The sequence below is a fragment of the Podarcis pityusensis genome (assembly GCF_964106645.2).
Source record: "Podarcis pityusensis genome assembly, chromosome: 8".
Lineage (NCBI taxonomy): Eukaryota > Metazoa > Chordata > Lepidosauria > Squamata > Lacertidae > Podarcis > Podarcis pityusensis.
Genome location: NC_138033.1, coordinates 78,808,484 through 78,827,019, shown reverse-complemented (window position 1 = coordinate 78,827,019; position 18,536 = coordinate 78,808,484). Strand labels below are relative to the sequence as shown.

General features: G+C 49.0%; 1 protein-coding gene and 1 long non-coding RNA gene across 2 annotated transcripts in view; both read left to right on the top strand.

The window, feature by feature from the left end:
• Positions 1-18,536, top strand: part of TMCO4 (transmembrane and coiled-coil domains 4) — a 41,711-nt gene that overhangs the window by 19,276 nt on the left and 3,899 nt on the right. Inside the window, exons 8-13 of the mRNA XM_081018035.1 lie at positions 2,533-2,652; positions 4,547-4,711; positions 5,352-5,488; positions 7,254-7,338; positions 14,488-14,605; positions 15,670-15,787. Coding sequence (XP_080874161.1) covers positions 2,533-2,652; positions 4,547-4,711; positions 5,352-5,488; positions 7,254-7,338; positions 14,488-14,605; positions 15,670-15,787 — 743 coding nt within the window. The remainder of the gene's footprint in view (positions 1-2,532; positions 2,653-4,546; positions 4,712-5,351; positions 5,489-7,253; positions 7,339-14,487; positions 14,606-15,669; positions 15,788-18,536) is intronic.
• Positions 54-1,563, top strand: LOC308483816. Its single transcript, XR_013989807.1, has 2 exons — positions 54-1,137; positions 1,174-1,563. It is a non-coding gene; the product is annotated as an uncharacterized lncRNA (long non-coding RNA).

The window sequence follows — 18,536 nt, the reverse complement described above, 5'->3', positions numbered from 1 at the left end:
TAAACATTAAAAGCTTCCCTAAATAGGGCTGCCTTCAGATGTCTTCTAAAAGTCTGGTAGTTGTTCTTTTCTCTGACATCTGGTGGGAGGGCGTTCCACAGGGCGGGTGCCACTACCGAGAAGGCCCTCTTCCTGGTTCCCTGTAGCTTTGCTTCTCGCAGGGAGGGAACCGCCAGAAGGTCCTTGGCGCTGGACCTCAGTGTCCGGGCTGGACGATGGGGGTGGAGACGCTCCTTCAGGTATACTGGGCCAAGGCCGTTTAGGACTTTAAAGGTCAGCACCGACACTTTGAATTGTGCTTGGAAACGTACTCTTAGGACCCTAACCCAGTGGTTCACTAAGTGGGTATGGGTGGTGGGATTATCTGGCAGGGGGCACTAGGGGGCAATTGAGTGTCCATGACTATCAGAGCTCCAAAAACTGGTGTCACTGGATCAATTTTGAATAATCAAACTGAAAAGTTTTAATTGGATTTTTAACAAATATTTGATTGACTGTTACTCTTTATTTAATTCTATTACCTCCCTTAGTGGGTTGTGCAAACTGCAACTATCTGGTTCAATGTTGTCTGCACTGACTGACAGCAGTTCTCCGGGATTTCAGGTGGGGAGCGTTGCATGCAGAAGGGGCCGGATTCAATCTCCGGCAGAGCTGGGGGGAACCTTGTCTGAATTTTTGGGGAGCTGCTGCCAAGCAGTGTATTTATTTATTTTTATAATCTTTTTATTTGATTTTTAAAAAATAAGGAAAGGAAAGAGAAAAAAGAAAATAAACATACATCCAAAACACCATACAAACTCCACATATCGAGATTACTCTGAATCTCCTGACTTCCCCCCATTCCTTCCATTGGTCCTTTTGACTTTATTTTCAACTGCCTATCAACACAATACAGCATTTCATCTTCCTAAGTTATCTACATTTTGTTACATTACAAGTGTGTTTAAAATCATGCTAATGTTTTGACCTGTTTACAATGATTTTGTATATACAGTGGTGCCCCGCAAGACGAATGCCTCGCAAGACGAAAAACTCACTAGACGAAAGAGTTTTCCGTTTTTTGAGTCATTCCGCAAGACGAATTTCCATATGGGCTTGCTTCGCAAGACGAAACGTCTTGCGAGTTCTTGCGAGTTTGTTTCCTTTTTCTTAAAGCCGCTAAGCCGTTAATAGCCGCTAAGCCGTTAATAGCCGCTAAGCCGCTAATAGCCGTGCTTTGCAAGACGAAAAAACCGCAAGACGAAGAGACTCGCGGAACAGATTAATTTCGTCTTGCGAGGCACCACTGTATGTGAGAAACATTAACCATTCTTTTTCAGATTTCTGTCTTCTTGGTTCCTGAGCTTCCCAGTTAATTTTGCCATTTCGGCATAGTCCATCAACTTGATTTGCCATTCTTCTTTGGTTGGGGTTGTCCCTTCGTTCCATCTCTGGGCTAGCAGCATCCGAGCGGCCGTTGTATTATACATAAATAGTTTCCTCTGGTCTTTTGGAATCTCAGTACCTATAATTCCTAACAAAAAAGCTTCTGGTTTCTTTAAATAAAGGTTATTTTAAACATTTTTTTCATTTCATTAAATATCATTTCCCAGAATTTTTTTTAGCTACATTGCAATTCCACCACATATGATAAAAGGTACCTTCTTTTTCTTTACATTTCCAGGATATATTGGTACAGCTGCCAAGCAGTGTAAACCAGGGGTGAAGGAATCTTTCATGGCAATCTTCAGAGCAATGGGGGGGGGGGCAAAGTGGGCGGGACCTTTGAATGCTAGCTACACTCCAGTCCTGATTCGGGGCTTCCCATTGGGGCATCTGGTTTGGCTGCTGTGAGTACAAAATGCTGGACTATGCCCAGGGACAGTCTACCAGGTTGGCCACTGTGAAAACAGGATGCTTTAGCCGGTGAGCTCCCTTTGGCCAGTAGCCAGACTCCTAAGTTCCTAGGAGATTTGAGCTCATGCCAATAAAAATAAAAAAAATATACTGCCCTTCATCCGAGATCCACAGGGCAGTTTACAATGTAAAAACAGGAAAAGTACATAAAAACCTGTGTGTCTCATTAAAAAAAGAAGTAGGTCATGCAAAATTGAAGTTAGCAAGCCATGCTCCTTGCTTTAAAAAAAAGGGGGGGAGGTCAAGCCAGCCCCTGATCCCCACCCCTAGGGGCACTACCTGCCTTACACACTTAAAAATAAATAGAGAAATCCTATGTCCACGGTTGCTGTGCAAATAAAAGATAGAACAGGCAGCGCGGAATCTGTGACCCAAGCCCTGTCTTTGGGTCCCCATGAAGTTTTTCTTCGCTGTTATTTATTTCAGATGTGTTTGGCTATTCCCGCAGCTGAGTCTCTTAGATCCTTGCTCGCTGAGCAATGTAAAGATGGGAGCGGTTGGTTTGACAGGCAACGGATCTTATTGGTTGAGCCCGATGTCCATTTGATGTCCACTTGGCCGTCACGTAACCTGCCCTGGAGGCCTGCGGACAAAGGGCAAGCTATAAGGGAGCTCTTGTTTTTCCCCCCCGTTCAGGTTACAAGATGAAAAAGCGCGTGGGGGCCATAGAAGAGTTTGAGTTCCTGCCCTTAACGGAAGGGAGGCAGCTCCACCTCACCATAGCCATCACCGGCTGGCTCACGACTGGCAAATACGGTAAGGAAGAGGCAAGCAAAAGGGGAGCGCTGCAGCAAAAAGGTTGCAGCGTGCGGTGGGGCCGCCTGGTCCAGCATTCCTGGCATTCAGCCATGCCTTCTTTCAGCATATTCATTTCCCCATTGGCTTTCTTGGTTACCACCACCACTGTAACAAATCAACATTCTGTGGCTTACTGAGCATGCTCAGTCCCCGTCAGGCTGCTTTGGTGCCCTCCTCCTGGTCCACACATACACATTTTTCCCTCCTAAAAATATTTGTACTTTTGTGAACACTGGGATCTACCCAAACTTTCTGGAGCCTGCCTCCCTCTCAACCACTTGGGAGATTCTGCAACGGCCTGAATCTCAGAAATCGAGGGTGTCCCCAACACCACCGGCAATGTTTGGGGAGATTCCATGGCATCACAGCAGCACGGCCAATAGCAGGGCAGAAGCCTGGCAGGGGGCAGAATTGTGGGTGAGATTGGCACAGTAGCAATGGCAGATTTGAAGTTTTCCTGGGTGCACAGATGGGATTGTTTTCATTTGGAAACACATGCGGCCCCCGAATCTTACATTCTGATCCCTACACACTCTCCCCTGGGGTAGATTCTTGTCTTAGCAAATGTTCCTGTCTCTGCTGCTTGTGTGGAATCTTTCCTATTTAAGTCTCGCAAGGACGCTGTTCTCATTAAACCTGTTTGCTCTATAAAACAAAGACTTTTTTTTTTTTACAATTTCCATTTGCCTTTCACACCACTTTATTTTCTGAATAACAAGCGGCGTCCCATGAGCCTTGGGGAGAAGCTGCTGGGTGAAAGGGTGAAGGTGTTAATGTGCCCTTGCAGAGGTTTCGAAGTTTAGCAGAGGAGCCCAAGCACCACTTTACAGCTCAGTGTTGCTAGCCCTTTGCCTTGAAGGAATCTGCTCTCAGCACTAATATGCACAGCACAGGCATGTTCTTTCAAGACCTGGTTCAGTAAAGGTAAAAGGACCCCTGGGTTGAACCACAGAGCCTAGGACTTGCTGATCAGAAGGTCAGCGGTTCGAATCCCCACAATGGGGTGAGCTCCCGTTGCTCGGTCCCTGCTCCTGCCAACCTAGCAGTTTGAAAGCACGTCAAAGTGCAAGTAGATAAATAGGTACCACTCCGGCGGGAAGGTAAACGGCGTTTCCGTTGGCTGCTCTGGTTCACCAGAAGCGGCTTAGTCATGCTGGCCACATGACCCGGAAGCTTTACACCGGCTCCCTCGGCCAATAAAGCAAGAAGAGCGCCGCAACCCCAGAGTTGGCCACGACTGGACCTAATGGTCAGGGGTCCCTTTATCTTTACCTTTACCTAAGCTGCTCTGGGAGCTTTTGGGACTGAAGAGCATGGCACTGAAACTCTAAATAAATAAATAAATAGATAAAATTTTATCCACGACCATGACAATGCAAAGCCTGTTTGCATCGGAGGGTGGATGAATCTTCCAATTTTGCTTCCTCCCCGTTTCTTACCTTTCTAGTCTTTGATTTCAGCACATCCCACTCCTGTGTCAGTTTGCATTTATTAAAGAGCACCAAAATCTGCCTGCATTTTGGGGAACAGTCTTCCTTAAGACACACTTTCTGCCTAATATGTTCATATTTGCAGGCCGGTTCTCCCCCCCCCATAATATAATGCATTATGTATGCTCCCCCAATTCCTATTTCTGTGTGCATGTTTCCCTAATAACACTTCTTTCTGTGTATACACAATATTTGTTAAAGAGCTGCATTGCAAAATTCAGGAGAGCATGACATTTGAAAGGCGTTTTTCAGCCCGCTTACTGCTTCAGGAAGTTTATATTATGCATGGATTCTGCACCTCCCCCTTCCCATCTGTGTCTTATTAATTCTTTGCATCTGCAACTTTTTCTTCCTACTTTTAGGGAGTTTCACGGCTCCCTGGAGCAGCCTGCTGCAGTCCAAAGAACAGTATTGCTTAGCCTGGGAGAGCAAGTACCTGATGGAGCTGGGCAACACGCTTGACACTTTGCTGAATGGATTAGTCAACGTCGTGGCTCAGGAAGCGTTGAAATTCACTGTCTTGTCAGGCAAGTGGTTGATGGTCATCCACTCTGGGCGGTTATTTTCCCACGACTATTCTATGTTCCTCCTTCCGCCTGTTACTTCAGTTTGAAGCCCTCTCGCTCGATTATCCCATGACTCTTGGCTAGCCAGATATACTTAACGTCTCTTTTTTAAAAAAGGAAATCAAGTTCCTAGTCCTTATTATTATTATTATTATTATTATTATTAAAATTTGTACACTGTCCCATACCTGTATAGAGTGGCTGGGAAACCCAGCCAGATGGGCGGGGTACAAATAATAAACTATTATTATTATTATTACTATTATTATTATTATTAATCTCAGGGCAGTTCACAACATAAAATTACAGTATCAAAACCCCCCACAAAATACGTAATAAAATTAAAAACAAAGACAACCCAATGATCCCCAACAAATATAAAAGAAGAAAGTCACAGGACTGTATCTGTTTTATTTTCTTCCTTTCAAAAGGTTTATATGCCGCTTGGTTGTAATAAAACCCCAATGCAGTTTAGAAGTAGAATCGGTGCCGATGCTGCCCTCACCAGGGACAGCAGACTCTGGCAAAAATCCTATTAGATTTGTATGTAGCTTTCTGATTTCCAGCTGTCCTGTTTCCTCTCCCCTGCCCCACCCCCCAGGCATCGTCACGGCGCTCGCATTACCCGCCTCCCTGCTCACGGTGGCCAGCGTGATTGATAACCCCTGGGGAGTGTGCCTGCACCGCTCGTCTGAGGTCGGCAAACACCTGGCTCGAATCCTGCTCAGCCGGCACCAGGTAGGAAGGTGGCTTGACGGTCACAACCCACATGCAAGTGTGTCTGAGCTGGGAAAAATCTTTGTGGGATCTCTGTAGTAGAGGGGGTCCTGGCTCAGTTGGCAGAGCAGTGAGGTGTAGCAGTTAGAGCATTGGAACTTCCAGTACCTGGGAGACCATGGTTCAGATCCCCACTCGCCCATGAAGCTCACTGGGTGACTTTTCTAGCCTAACCTACCTCACAGGGTTGTTGTGGGGACTGAATGGAAGAAGGGGAGAGAATCATTTAAGCCACCTTGAGCTCCTTGGAAGGAGAGGTGGAATAGGGACACAATAAATACAGTGGTACCTCGGGTTACAGACACTTCAGGTTACAGATTCTTCAGGTTACAGACTCCGCTAACCCAGAAATAGTACCTCGGGTTAAGAACTTTGCTTCAGGATGAGAAGAGAAATCGTGCAGCGGCGGCACGGCAGCAGCGGGAGGCCCCATTAGCTAAAGTAGTACCTCAGGTTAAGAACAGTTTCAGGTTAAGAACGGACCTCCAGAATGAATTTAGTTCTTAACCCAAGGTACCACTGTAAGTAAATTTGCTTATCCGTAGGATCACCTTGCCAACAAAGGTCCATATAGTTAAAGCTATGGTTTTCCCAGTAGTGATGTATGGAAGTGAGAGCTGGACCATAAAGAAGGCTCATCGCTGAAGAATTGATGCTTTTGAATTATGGTGCTGGAGGAGACTCTTGAGAGTCCCATGGACTGCAGGAAGATCAAACCTCTCCATTCTGAAGGAAATCAGCCCTGAGTGCTCACTGGAAGGACCAATCGTGAAGCTGAGGCTCCAATACTTTGGCCACCTCATGAGAAGAGAAGACTCCCTGGAAAAGACCCTGATGTTGGGAAAGATGGAGGGCACAAGGAGAAGGGGACGACAGAGGACGAGATGGTTGGACAGTGTTCTCGAAGCTACCAGCATGAGTTTGACCAAGCTGCGGGAGGCAGTGGAAGACAGGAGTGCCTGGTGTGCTCTGGTCCATGGGGTCACAAAGAGTCGGACACCACTAAAAAACAACAATAGAAATAAGGGCCCGGTCCAGTCCACAGCAATCCGCCACTTAAAGGATCATGTAGAAAGAATCATGGGGAAAACATTTATCGCGGTGATAGTGTTAGTCCTACGCAGAATAGACCCACTGAAATTAATGGGCATGACTAACTTAGGCCCATCAATTTCAATTTATTTACTGCATTTGTAGCTCATCCTTTTTTTTCTCCAACGAGCTCAAGTCGGCATGCACGGTTCTCCACCAACCCATAAATCATCACAACAACCTTGTGAGGTAGGTTATTCTGAGAGGGGCAGTGACCATCCTAAGGTGATGGCTGAGTGAGGAATTATGACTCTTAACATCCGTATGGTATGCTATATTTCAGCCACTACGGAATCGTAGAATTGTCAAGTTGGAAGGCACCCAACAGTCATCTGGTCTAACCCACCGCAAATCGTTGCTGCTAATGAATTTCTTCCCAGAGGAGCTCAGGGTGGCAAATACATCACTAAAACAAAAAGACAGTTTAAACACAGTCTCTCTGTCGCGTCGATCATGCCAAAGGCCCCTGCGTGTAGGCAAGCATCACCAAATTTCTAGGACATGATTCAGCTAGGCAAAACCTTTCTTTCTTTTTCACTGTCAAGTGGTAATCATCTTTACTGCTTTTTCGAGGCAGGGAGCTTGAGGTTTTAAGCTTGTTTGGGTTCTGTCATTCTGTTCCTTCCCCTTCCAGGGCAAGCGGCCGGTTACCTTGATCGGTTTCAGTCTTGGCGCCAGGGTCATCTACTTCTGCCTCCAGGAAATGGCCAAGGAGGAAGGTGCGTGCTGGAGGGGGTTGGGGAGTCAGGCCGTAAGACAGCTGAGACAGTGTTTGTTCTTCATCAGCAGTGTAGTGGTCTGTGGTTGCGGGTGTGTGTCTCAAAGACACCTTGTAGCAGGGTCTCCACTTCCAGCATCCCAGGGCCGACCAATCAGCATGAAAGGGGAGCTTTTGAGTCACCCTTTGTGCCAACAGGGGCCAATCGGAATGGAAGGAGGCGGCTCCAAAACCGGCCATTTAGGCCAAACTTGGGTCTCCAGCCGTTTTTGCACTACAATTCCCATCTTCCTTGACCACTGGTCCTGCTAGCTAGGGATGATGGGAGCTGTAGCCCCAACAACAACTGGAGACCCACTTGTGCCCCTGAAGGACCAGGTGCGCAGCCTGGGAGTCATTTTAGACTCACAGCTGTCCATGGAGGCGCAGGTTAATTCTGTGTCCAGGGCGGCTGTCTACCAGCTCCATCTGGTACACAGGATGAGATCCTACCTGCCCGTGGACTGTCTCACCAGAGTGGTGCATGCTCTCGTTATCTGCCGCTTGGACTACTGCAATGCGCTCTACGTGGGGCTACCTTTGAAGGTGACCCGGAAACTGCAATTAATCCAGAATGCGGCAGCTAGACTGGTGACTGGGAGTGGCCACCGGGACCACATAACACCGGTCCTGAGAGATCTGCATTGACTCCCAGTACGTTTCTGAGCACAATTCAAAGTGTTGGTGCTGACCTTTAAAGCCCTAAACGGCCTCGGTCCTGTATACCTGAAGGCGTGTCTCCACCCCCATTGTTCTGCCCGGACACTGAGATCCAGCACCGAAGGCCTTCTGGTGGTTCCCTCATTGCGAGAAGTGAGGTTACAGGGAGCCAGACAGAGGGCCTTCTCGGTAGTGGCGCCCGCCCTGTGGAACGCCCTCCCATCAGATGTCAAGGAAATAAGCAGCTATCCTATTTTTAAGAGACATCTGAAGGCAGCCCTGTTTAGGGAAATTTTTAACATTTAATGCTGTATTGTTTTTAACACTCGATTGGGGGTCGCCCAGAGTGGCTGGGGAAACTCAGCCAGATGGTCGGGGTATAAATAATAAATTATTATATTATTATTATAATTTTCAGAACCTTAGGCACACTGAAAGCACAAGGAGCTTCCTGCATTGCAGTGGGTTGGGCCAGATGACCTTGGGGGATTCCTTTCAACTTTGTTTTGTGAGAATGGGGCACAAGTTCTGCTAAGTACAAGGAGAACTCCAGGGAAAACACAACTTGGCTCACTCCAAAGCAATTGACACGCACAGAAAATAGATCCAGGTGAAAGGGGATGTGTGGAGATCTCGGGTTGCAATGCACCCTAATTTTTATTATTGCGTAATTATAAGATTATCACATAATCTTAGAAGAGGGCCTGGCTGCGATTACCACAAAGGTACCCTGCACATCTGAATTGGCCAGGGTCAATTCAGGGACCCGGCGAAAGGTGTATGTAGCTTACAGATGCACTCCTGAAAGAGCCTGGTTTTGCTGCAGGCCTATGCAGGTGGCAAACCCTGTCAAAAGGGAAGGACACCTGTTTGCTTATAGGCAGTCCTGGGCTCAATCCCAGGCATCATCTCCAGTTGGGCTAGGAATGTGCCATTGCTGCCAGTCAGTGCAGGCAGTATTGAGCTGTCCGGACCCAAGAGTACGGTTCAGTATAAGGCAGCTTCTGGTTCTGATATGCAACAAGAGGGAGTTGCAAAAGGCAGCGGACACACCCTAAAGGCCTAGGTAAAGGTAAAGGGACCCCTGACCATTTTGGTCCAGTCGTGGCTGACTCTGGGGTTGCGGCAGTCATCTTGCTTTATTGGCCGAGGGAGCCGGCGTACAGCTTCCGGGTCATGTGGCCAGCATGACTAAGCTGGCGAACCAGAGCAGCGCACGGAAACGCCATTTACCTTCCCACCGGAGCGATACCTATTTATCTACTTGCACTTTGACGTGCTTTCGAACTGCTAGGTTGGCAGGAGCAGGGACCGAGCAACGGGAGCTCACCCCGTCGCGGGGATTCGAACCGCTGACCTTCCGATCGGCAAGTCCTAGGCTCTGTGGTTTAACCCACAGTGCCACCCGCGTCCCTAAAGGCCTATACATCATAAAGAAAGCATCTGCAGGAGGCCCTGTCCTGCCCAGTGCACTTTATTGGCCAGGTACATAACAGACCAGACAGTGTTTTACACAAAGCTAGCGCCGTCCTCCTCGGAAGCGCCGTGGCGTCAGGATTCCTGGGATCGCCTCCAAGCCTCCCACAGAGGCTCTTTCGTCACGACAGCATCCGTTACTAAAAGTCTGCCCGAGCCGTCTCCGCATCCTCGCACACCATCCTGTTTTCTTCCTCCTTTTCCTTAAAAGTTGCCGTTCTCGGCTGCCGTTGCCCACCCCCACGCCCAACAGTTCTCCTATTTAACTTGGAAGACAATCTGCCAACTGCTAACACAAGCCGTGACCTCCTGTATTAATAGCTCGGTGACAACGAGGAATCGAATGGTCACGATCGCTCGCCGACGTGTGTGTGTCCCCCCCCCCCCCCCCCGTCTTCCTTGCCACAGACGGTTATGCTGGACGATTTGTACCAATTAATATAACGAGATGCATCCTCACCGAAAAGGGAGGGACCCTATCCAATATTCCCGGGTGCTGCGTTGAAATTGCTGCGTGGTAATACGCAGCGTTCAACACACGCTCCTTGTCTTTGCTTCTTTCTGCCGCCCCCGGCCTCATCTCTCAGCCTCAAGGACATATCAGGATCAGGCCAATGTCCCCATTAGTCCATCCTGTTCTCACAGTGGCCGACTAGGTGCCAGTGGGGAAATCTGCAAGCAGCGCCTGAGCGCAAGAGCTCTCTCCCCTCCTTGCAGCACATTCACTTTGGAACTCCCTGGAAGAGGAAACAAACTTGTTTTCTCTTGCTCTGGAGGGGAGGACTGGAACCAAGTCGGCATCAAGTCACAAGAAAGGAAATTCTGACTAAACATCAGGAAGAACTTTCTGACAGTAAGAGCTGTTTTGACAGTGGAACAGACTCCCGCAAGAGGTGGTGGACTCTCCTTCCTTGGAGGTTTATAAGCAGAAGCTGGCTGGCCATTTGTCTTGGATGCTTTAGCTGAGATTCCTGCATTTGGAGGGGGTTGGACTAGATGGCCCTTGGTGGTCCCTCCCAACTCTACACTTCTATGATTCTGTGCCTCTTGGCACCAGGAAGGTGACTTGACTGCACTCTTTTCAGCACCTCTTAAGGACATTCTCTAAGGACTCATTGATGGCCACCAAGATAGATGGCTTTAGAAAAGGATTGGATGAATTAATGGAAGAGAGGGCTATCGATGGCAAATAGCCATGATGACTCTGCTCTGCCTTTGTTATAATAATAATAATAATTATTATTATTTATTATTTATACCCCGCCCATCTGGCTGGGTTTCCCCAGCCACTCTGGGCGGCTTCCAACAAAGACCAAAAATACACGAACATTTCATACATTAAAAACTTCCCTGAACAGGGCTGCCTTCAGATGTCTTCTGAATGTCAGGTATTTGTTTATCTCTTTGACATCTGATGGGAGGGCGTTCCACAGGGCAGGTGCCACCACCGAGAAGGCCTGGTTCGCTGTAGCTTTGCTTCTCGCAATGAGGGAACCGCCAGAAGGCCTTCAGCATTGCTTCCAAATGCCACAGGAGGGGAGAGGGCTCTTGTGCCCGGATCCTGTTGCGGGTGTCCCTTTGGGGCACCTGGTCGGCCGCTGCAAGAACAGGACGGGCACTTAGTGTGATCCAACAGGCTCTCCTTACGTTTTTAAGTTCTTAAAAAGCCTCGGGTGCAGACAGGCTAGACCCAAACCACCAAGACCTTTAATAAGGAAAAAGAGCAATTGCATTCAGCCCAACAGCAAACCCAAGAACCAGTGCGTTTGCCAAGGCACCACTGCAACGAGTTCCCTGGTTGTGAGCTAGCTGTGATTTTCCCAAGCCGTCTCCAAAGGCAGCCCCACAAGCACTGTGCCACAGTAGTCTAGCCCAGTGGCACATCTGTGCACAGCCCTCTTTCCCTTCTGCTCTTTTCGACCGTGCTGGCTTAAGACTGGGTGGCTGTGCAGGGGCCGAAAGATGAGATGGGGAGGAGGGAGGAGGAGGATGTTGCCAGGCAACTCTGGCGACTGTTGATTTCCTGTTGCTCCTTCAGTGTGCTAGGCAGTGGCTGTGTGTTGTGGGTGGGTGGGTGAAGTTCCATGCAGAATGCACCCCATTCAGCCTGGAGCTTTCCTCCCCCCAGCCCCAACCCCACTACCACCCACTGTCCAGTCTTAAACAGGGGGTGGTTTTAAGGTCAGAAGCCCCAAGCTGCAAATAACGATGATCACATTACCTGACTATGACGCTCACTCAGAATCCGTCCTCCCCTCATCTGAACTTCTTCTGCAAAAGAACCCTGCTGCTCTTCAAATTAAGATGAGTCAAATCAGGGTTATGAATTCCTTTTGGGCAGCAGAAATTGCTCCCCCCCGCCCCCCCGCCGCTGCCGCCAACTCCTTTTTCTTCTGGCGTGCACTTAGAATAAGTCTCATAATCTCCCCAAATTGGATCATTCAGAATGACAAATTGGAAGTGTCTTATCTTTTTTGTTTCCTCTTTACTCTCCCCCTCCCCTTCCACCCTCCCACAAAAAAAAAAGACCCTTCTAGGAAAAAAATCCAAGAATCAGAACACAGATTGTAAATTGAGTTGCTCCTGAGAGCTGCCTGCAGCCGCTTTGATATTTATTTGCAATCTTTTTTTTATAAAAAAAATTGTCTTCCCCGTTGCTTGAGTACTGGTTGTACTCTGGGTGTTGGGGGAAAAATAAGTAAATCTCAAAGGTTCCATCTATGTAAGTCCTACTGGGAGTAAGCACATTGAAGGAAATGGACCTAACTTAGTCATGTCCATTGGTTTTGATGGGTCTCCTCTGAGTAGGCCTAGCATTGGGTACAAGCATGTATTACAGAATTGTAGAGTTGGAAGGGGGCCCCCAACGGTCATCTAGTCCAACCTCCTGCTATGCATGGAGGGACAGACAATTAAAGTTGCTTAGCCCATTGAATTCAGTGGCCCCTGCTCCAGAGGAGACACTCAGACGCTCGCACTTGGGAATGTAAGAAGCTGCCTTATGAATTGTACCACTATTTATTGCAATGCCCGCTATATATAGAACCAAGAGACCGATTTATAAAACCCCCTGCTCACGAATGGAACACACTCGAATAGGGTGGAAAGGGTGAAATGGCTGCTGAGTGATAGTGATGACTTTGTAACTTATAAAGTAGCACTATATGCGTTGGCAGCTAAGAAGATCAGGAGAAAAGAACTAGATAAAATAGCGGTCAATTGCAAAGGTGATTCGGACATTTAAGCTGGCACTTTCTACCTGAGAACCCCTTGCTATTATATCGTATGCAACAAATAATTTTTAGGAGATGTGATCGTGGTTTATTGTATCTGCGGTGCCTGATGTTTTTATGGTTATTGTTGTTTTTCTGTTTCCCGTTGTGAATGATGCCATGGCCTTTGGCTAGTGCAATAAAGTTGATGATGATGATGATGATGATGATGATGATGATGAATCAGGCCTTTGGCCTATCTAGCTCAGTATTGTCTGCACTGACTGGCAGCGGCTCTCCCTTGTTTCAGGCAGGGGATCTTTCCCAGCCCTACCTGGAGATGCCAGGGATTTGAACCTGGAGCCTCCTGCATGCAAAGCAGGTGCTCTGCCCACTGAGCTGAGGTCTATCTTCAAAAGAGAGGAAAAGAATCTAGTCCTCATGGTTCTGAATGAAGGCCAAACCTCAAATAGAAGCATAGGAAACTGTGTTATATTAAGCCAGGCTATGGGTCCATCCAGCTCAGTATTGTCAACACGGGTTGGCAGCATCAGCTCCCTGGGGTTTCAGGTAAGGGACGTTCCCAGCCTGGAACTGTAATTTGTTGAGAATTGTTAGGGCACTGCTATTCCCCTCCCAGGGACGCGGGTGGCTCTGTGGGTTAAACCACAGAGCCTAGGACTTGCCAATCAGAAGGTCGGCGGTTCAAATCCCCACGACGGGGTGAGCTCCCGTTGCTCGGTCTCTGCTCCTGCCAACCTAGCAGTTTGAAAGCATGTCAAAGTGCAAGTAGATAAATGGGTACCGCTCCGGCGGGAAGGTAAACGGCATTTCCGTGCGCTGCTCTGGTTCGCCAGAAGCGGCTTAGTCATGCTGGCCACAGCTGTACGCTGGCTCCCTCGGTCAATAAAGCGAGATGAGCGCTACAACCCCAGGGTCAGCCACGACTGGACCTAATGGTCAGGGGCCCCTTTACCTTTATTCCCCTCCCAGAGCTACAATTCCCAGAGTGGCTAACTGTCCATCCCTCTTCCCAGGGAACATTGGGAACTGTAGCTCTGGGATGGGAATGTAAAGGGAGGCGGTCTCCTACCAACTCTCAGCACCCATAACCAACTATAGCTCCCAGGATTCTTTGGGAGAAGCCATGGTTGTTGAAAGCAGCACAATAGAGCTTGAAATATAAGGTGTAAATGTGCCCTTCATTGGAGACAACCTTCAGTGTCCATCTTGCTTGTGCGTTTCTTGCATTTATATCCCACCCTCTTCCTCCAAGGAGCTCCAATTGGTGCTCATGGTTCTCCCCCTCCTCATTTAATCCCCACAAGGTTTAAATGACCCTGTAAGGTAGGTTAGATGGGAAGCCGTGACTGGCCTAACATCACCCAGTGAGAGCTTCACGGCCTAGTGGGCATTCAAACCCTGGTCTCTCCCAGGTCCTAGTCGGACACTATAACCAACAGGCCACACTGGCTCTTGCTAGAATCTGGATAAGACTAGGCGTGCATAGAATCTGGATCCCTCTTCGAGACTGCATCCTTATGCATGGTTAGGTGGCAGTGAGTCCCTGTGAATTAAGTGCAGCTTTCTTCTGAGTAAACACACGCTGTTGAGTTTCATGGCGCCAGATTCCCCAAACTGCATTTCGAAAGCGGCGACCAGCCATTCCCAAGCCGCCGCCACGGCTCTAGAGCATCATCCTCCAAGGCCGTCTCACTGATCCTTGATCCTTTTCGGGGTGGGTGGGCTCCCTCTCTTCTCAGACTGCAGAGGCATCGTCGAAGACGTGGTCCTCCTAGGGGCACCAGTGGAAGGGGAAGCCAAATACTGGAAGCAAATTGCCAAGGTTGTTTCGGGAAGGATCATCAACGGCTACTGCAGGTCTGTAGGCCCTAAAAATAGGGTGGCCGGGCTAGTTTTCTGTAATCATTTGGAAAATTTAGCGTGTGGTTTTGATGGTCTCTTGAAAAAGATTGCTGGGTCTGATGTCTTTGCCTTGATATTCTTCCTGGGAGGCGAGGTGTGTTTGTGTGTGTGAAGGAAGGAAGGAGAGTTAGGCACTGAAGAGGGGCCATCCCTGCATTAATTGAAGCCAGAGTTGTCATGGTGGGAGTTAGGGGCAGTAAAGGCAAGTGACGGTCTAGTTCAGGGGTGTGATACCTGGCAACCTCTAGCTGTTGCTGGACCCAAGCTTCTATCAGCTATTCAGATGGCATGGCTAATGGCCAAGGAGAGATGGATGTTGTTAATCAGCAACATCTGCAGCTCCCCAGGTTTCCCATCCCTGAATTAGACCGTCACTTGCCTTCACTTGCCATCACTTGCAGAGCTGGCCCGCAAGGCTTTTCTCAGCTGTCCAGCCAGCCAAGGGGGGATGGGAGCTGTGGTCCAGCGTCATTCAAAGAAGGTAGAGTTGTGATGGCGGGAGCTCGGGGCCGCTCACTGGAAGGACAGATCCTGAAGCTGAGGCTCCAATACTTTGGCCGCCTCATGAGAAGAGAATACTCCCTGGAAAAGACCCTGATGTTGGGAAAGATGGAGGGCACAAGGAGAAGGGGAGGACAGAGGGCAGGATGGTTGGACAGTGTTCTCAAAGCTACAAACATGAGTTTGCCAAGCTGCGGGAGGTAGTGGAAGACAGGAGTGCCTGGCGTGCTCTGGTCCATGGGGTCACGAAGAGTCGGACACGACTAAACGGTTAAACAAAGGGGCAGTGAAGGCAAGTGATGGTCTAGTTCAGGGATGGGGAACCTGTGGCGCTCTAGGTGCAGCTGGACCTCCATCAGCCCCAGCCAACATGGGCAATGCTCCAGGATGATGGGGCTGCAGTACCTGGAGAGTCATGGGAACCCGATCCCTGGGTTTGGTGGCCCACCCGCTTATATGCTTCAGTCGGTTTAATGATACGGCTGTTCAGTAGTATTGGTTCCTTTTTCTCCTCCCAGGGGAGACTGGCTGCTGAGATATGTCTACCGGACATCCTCTGTTCAACTCAACGTCGCTGGACTTCAGCCGGTTAACCTGGACGACAGGAGAATGGTGAATGTGGATCTCTCGTCGATCGTAAGTAGCGCTTTCCAGACCTGCAGGCAGTAAACGTCAGTGACGGCTGCTGAATTCTCCCAAGCCAGAGGGCTGTGTTTTGAGACCTTTCTGGTTCCTGGACCCAGCTAGTGTTAAAATATAAGCAAGGGTTCAGTTCCTGGACTAGCCAGTAAAGTAACAAAGGAAGTGGCTCCGTGCCAGATGGCAAATGGGAGCCCCGTGTTTCCTCAGCTCATCGCTAGATAGAAAGACAAAGGCCAGAAGTTGAGAGTTGAGTTGCGTGAGCTTGAAGCTGGAAGTTGGCAGGCTGGGCAGCTGGGAGACAGAGCCATGTCTGATTTCTGTTGGAATCTGCGGCTGCGACTATGGGGGAAGCAAGGCCCTCTTGGGGTGTTAATGCTGCGAACCCCTCCATTGTAGGCTCAGGTTCTGTATATGTGTAAATAAAGCATGTGTCCTAAACAGTCTCCGCTGTGCCTCATTCCAAAGGAAACTGAACCCTGAGTAAGTGGTCGGAACCGCTGGAATCTCGCACCTCTCAGAGATTGGGATGGTATGCAACAATATTTTGTTTGATCGCTTGCTCTGCACCCCAGGGCGAGTCCCAGCAATTTAAAATTCAAGTTTTAAAAACAGATCAAAACAATACACAATTGCAAGAATAGGATGGGTTCTGAAAACATACCTCTGTGTCAGAGGCCAGGATAAAGAGGTGCATCTTGAGCATATGACAAAAACTGCATAGTGAAGCTCCCACATGCATCTCTGCGGGCTCAGGGATTCAGCCCTCCTCTCCCTCAGCTGTCACTGGGGAGCAGCCGTTCCGTCCCACTGGCTCCGTGGGAAAGACAGAAAGCAGAAGGCTCTCTGCATCAGCTCTGCTGTGACAGACTGGCTCCCCCAACAGGCATCACCTCCCACTGAACTGTGCCAGCTGCTCATTAGAAGAACAACCAAATAAGAGTTGGTGGCCTGTTTGATTTCTCCTCCCTGTCCCATTTACCTTTTGTGTCGTGTCCTATAGTTTGTAAGCCTACTGGCTTGCACTTTCTGATTGTACATGAGCCACACTGGGAGCCAACTGAGCCGAAGAGCTGGGCGCAGATGCTCCAAATAAAATATAATAAGCTCAGGGGTTGCCACAGAAAATGCTCTCTCCCGGGCCGTCACAGCTACCAGGTTCTGAGGAACTGCCAAGAGGGGCCGGGGGCCCCCCTCTCTGCTAATCTCAGTGTTTGAGAGGGTTGCGACTCTTACTAGCTGGGTATGAGCAAGGGAGAAAATTGATTTGGCAAGCCTGCTTCATCCACGCCTCCAGAAACGATCTGCAGATTGAAACGTAGCGATGCTTTATGCCCCTCCATACATTTCGAGCACATTTAAATCACATGGCTTCCCTCCCCCATCCCCAAGAATCCTAGGAACCGTACTCTGTTCAAGGTGCTGGGAGGATGGATGGCAGCTAACAGATTGAGACTGAATCCTGACAAGACAGAAGTACTGTTTTGGGGGGACAGGGGGCGGGCGGGTGTGGGGGATTCCCTGGTCCTGAATGGGGTAACTGTGCCCCTGAAGGACCAGGTGCACAGCCTGGGAGTCATTTTGGACTCACAGCTGTCCATGGAGGTGCAGGTCAATTCTGTGTCCAGGGCAGCCGTTTTATCAGCTCTATCTGGTAAGCAGGCTGAGACCCTACCTGCCCATGGACTGTCTCGCCAGAGTGGTGCATGCTCTAGTTATCTCTCGCTTGGACTACTGCAATGCGCTCTATGTGGGGCTACCTTTGAAGGTGACTCGGAAACTACAACTAATCCAGAATGCGGCAGCTAGACTGGTGACTGGGAGTAGCCGCCGGGACCACATAACACCAGTCCTGAGAGATCTGCATTGGCTCCCAGTATGTTTCCGAGCACGATTCAAAGTGCTGGTGACTGGGAGCGGCCACCGAGACCATATAACACCAGTCTTGAAAGACCTACACTGGCTCCCAGTACGTTTCCAAGCACAATTCAAAGTGGTGGTGCTGACCTTGAAAGCCCTAAACAGCCTCGGTCCAGTATACCTGAAGGAGCGTCTTCACCTCCATCGTTCTGCCTGGACACTGAGGTCCAGCGCCGAGGGCCTTCTGGCGGTTCCCTCGCTGCGAGAAGCCAAGTTACAGGGAACCAGGGAGAGGGCCTTCTCAGTAGTGGCACCCGCCCTGTGGAACGCCCTTCCACCAGATGTCAAAGAGAACAACAACTACCAGACTTTTAGAAGACATCTGAAGGCAGCCCTGTTTAGGGAAGCTTTTAATGTTTTATAGGTTGTTGTATTTTAGTGTTTTGTTGGAAGCCGCCCAGAGTGGCTGGGGGGACCCAGCCAGATGGGCGGGGTATAAATAATACATTATTAATTATTATTATTATTATTATTATTATTATTATTGTAGCACCATGAAGGGTGGACTGTGGTACCCAGGATTCTTTTGGGAAAAGTGATGTGCTTTCAGTGGATGTGTAGATGTGACCCACGACTGAATATTTTGGACCGCTTACTCGTGCAGAGATGCAGCCGTGACTCTGCATGATTAGCTGTTCTGGGCCTGCCTCCTTCCAGGCCTACATAATGCAGAAAGACAGAAAGAGAGGTCTTACAGCCGCCACCCCAGTACCACAAGAGTAATGCTGCCCTCCTCTCACCCTTTGATTCTTCTCCTCTTTGATCCCTCTGCCTGATTTTTAATTTCTGTCTCCTTAGCAACCAAACGGGGTTAAAGAGGAGAACA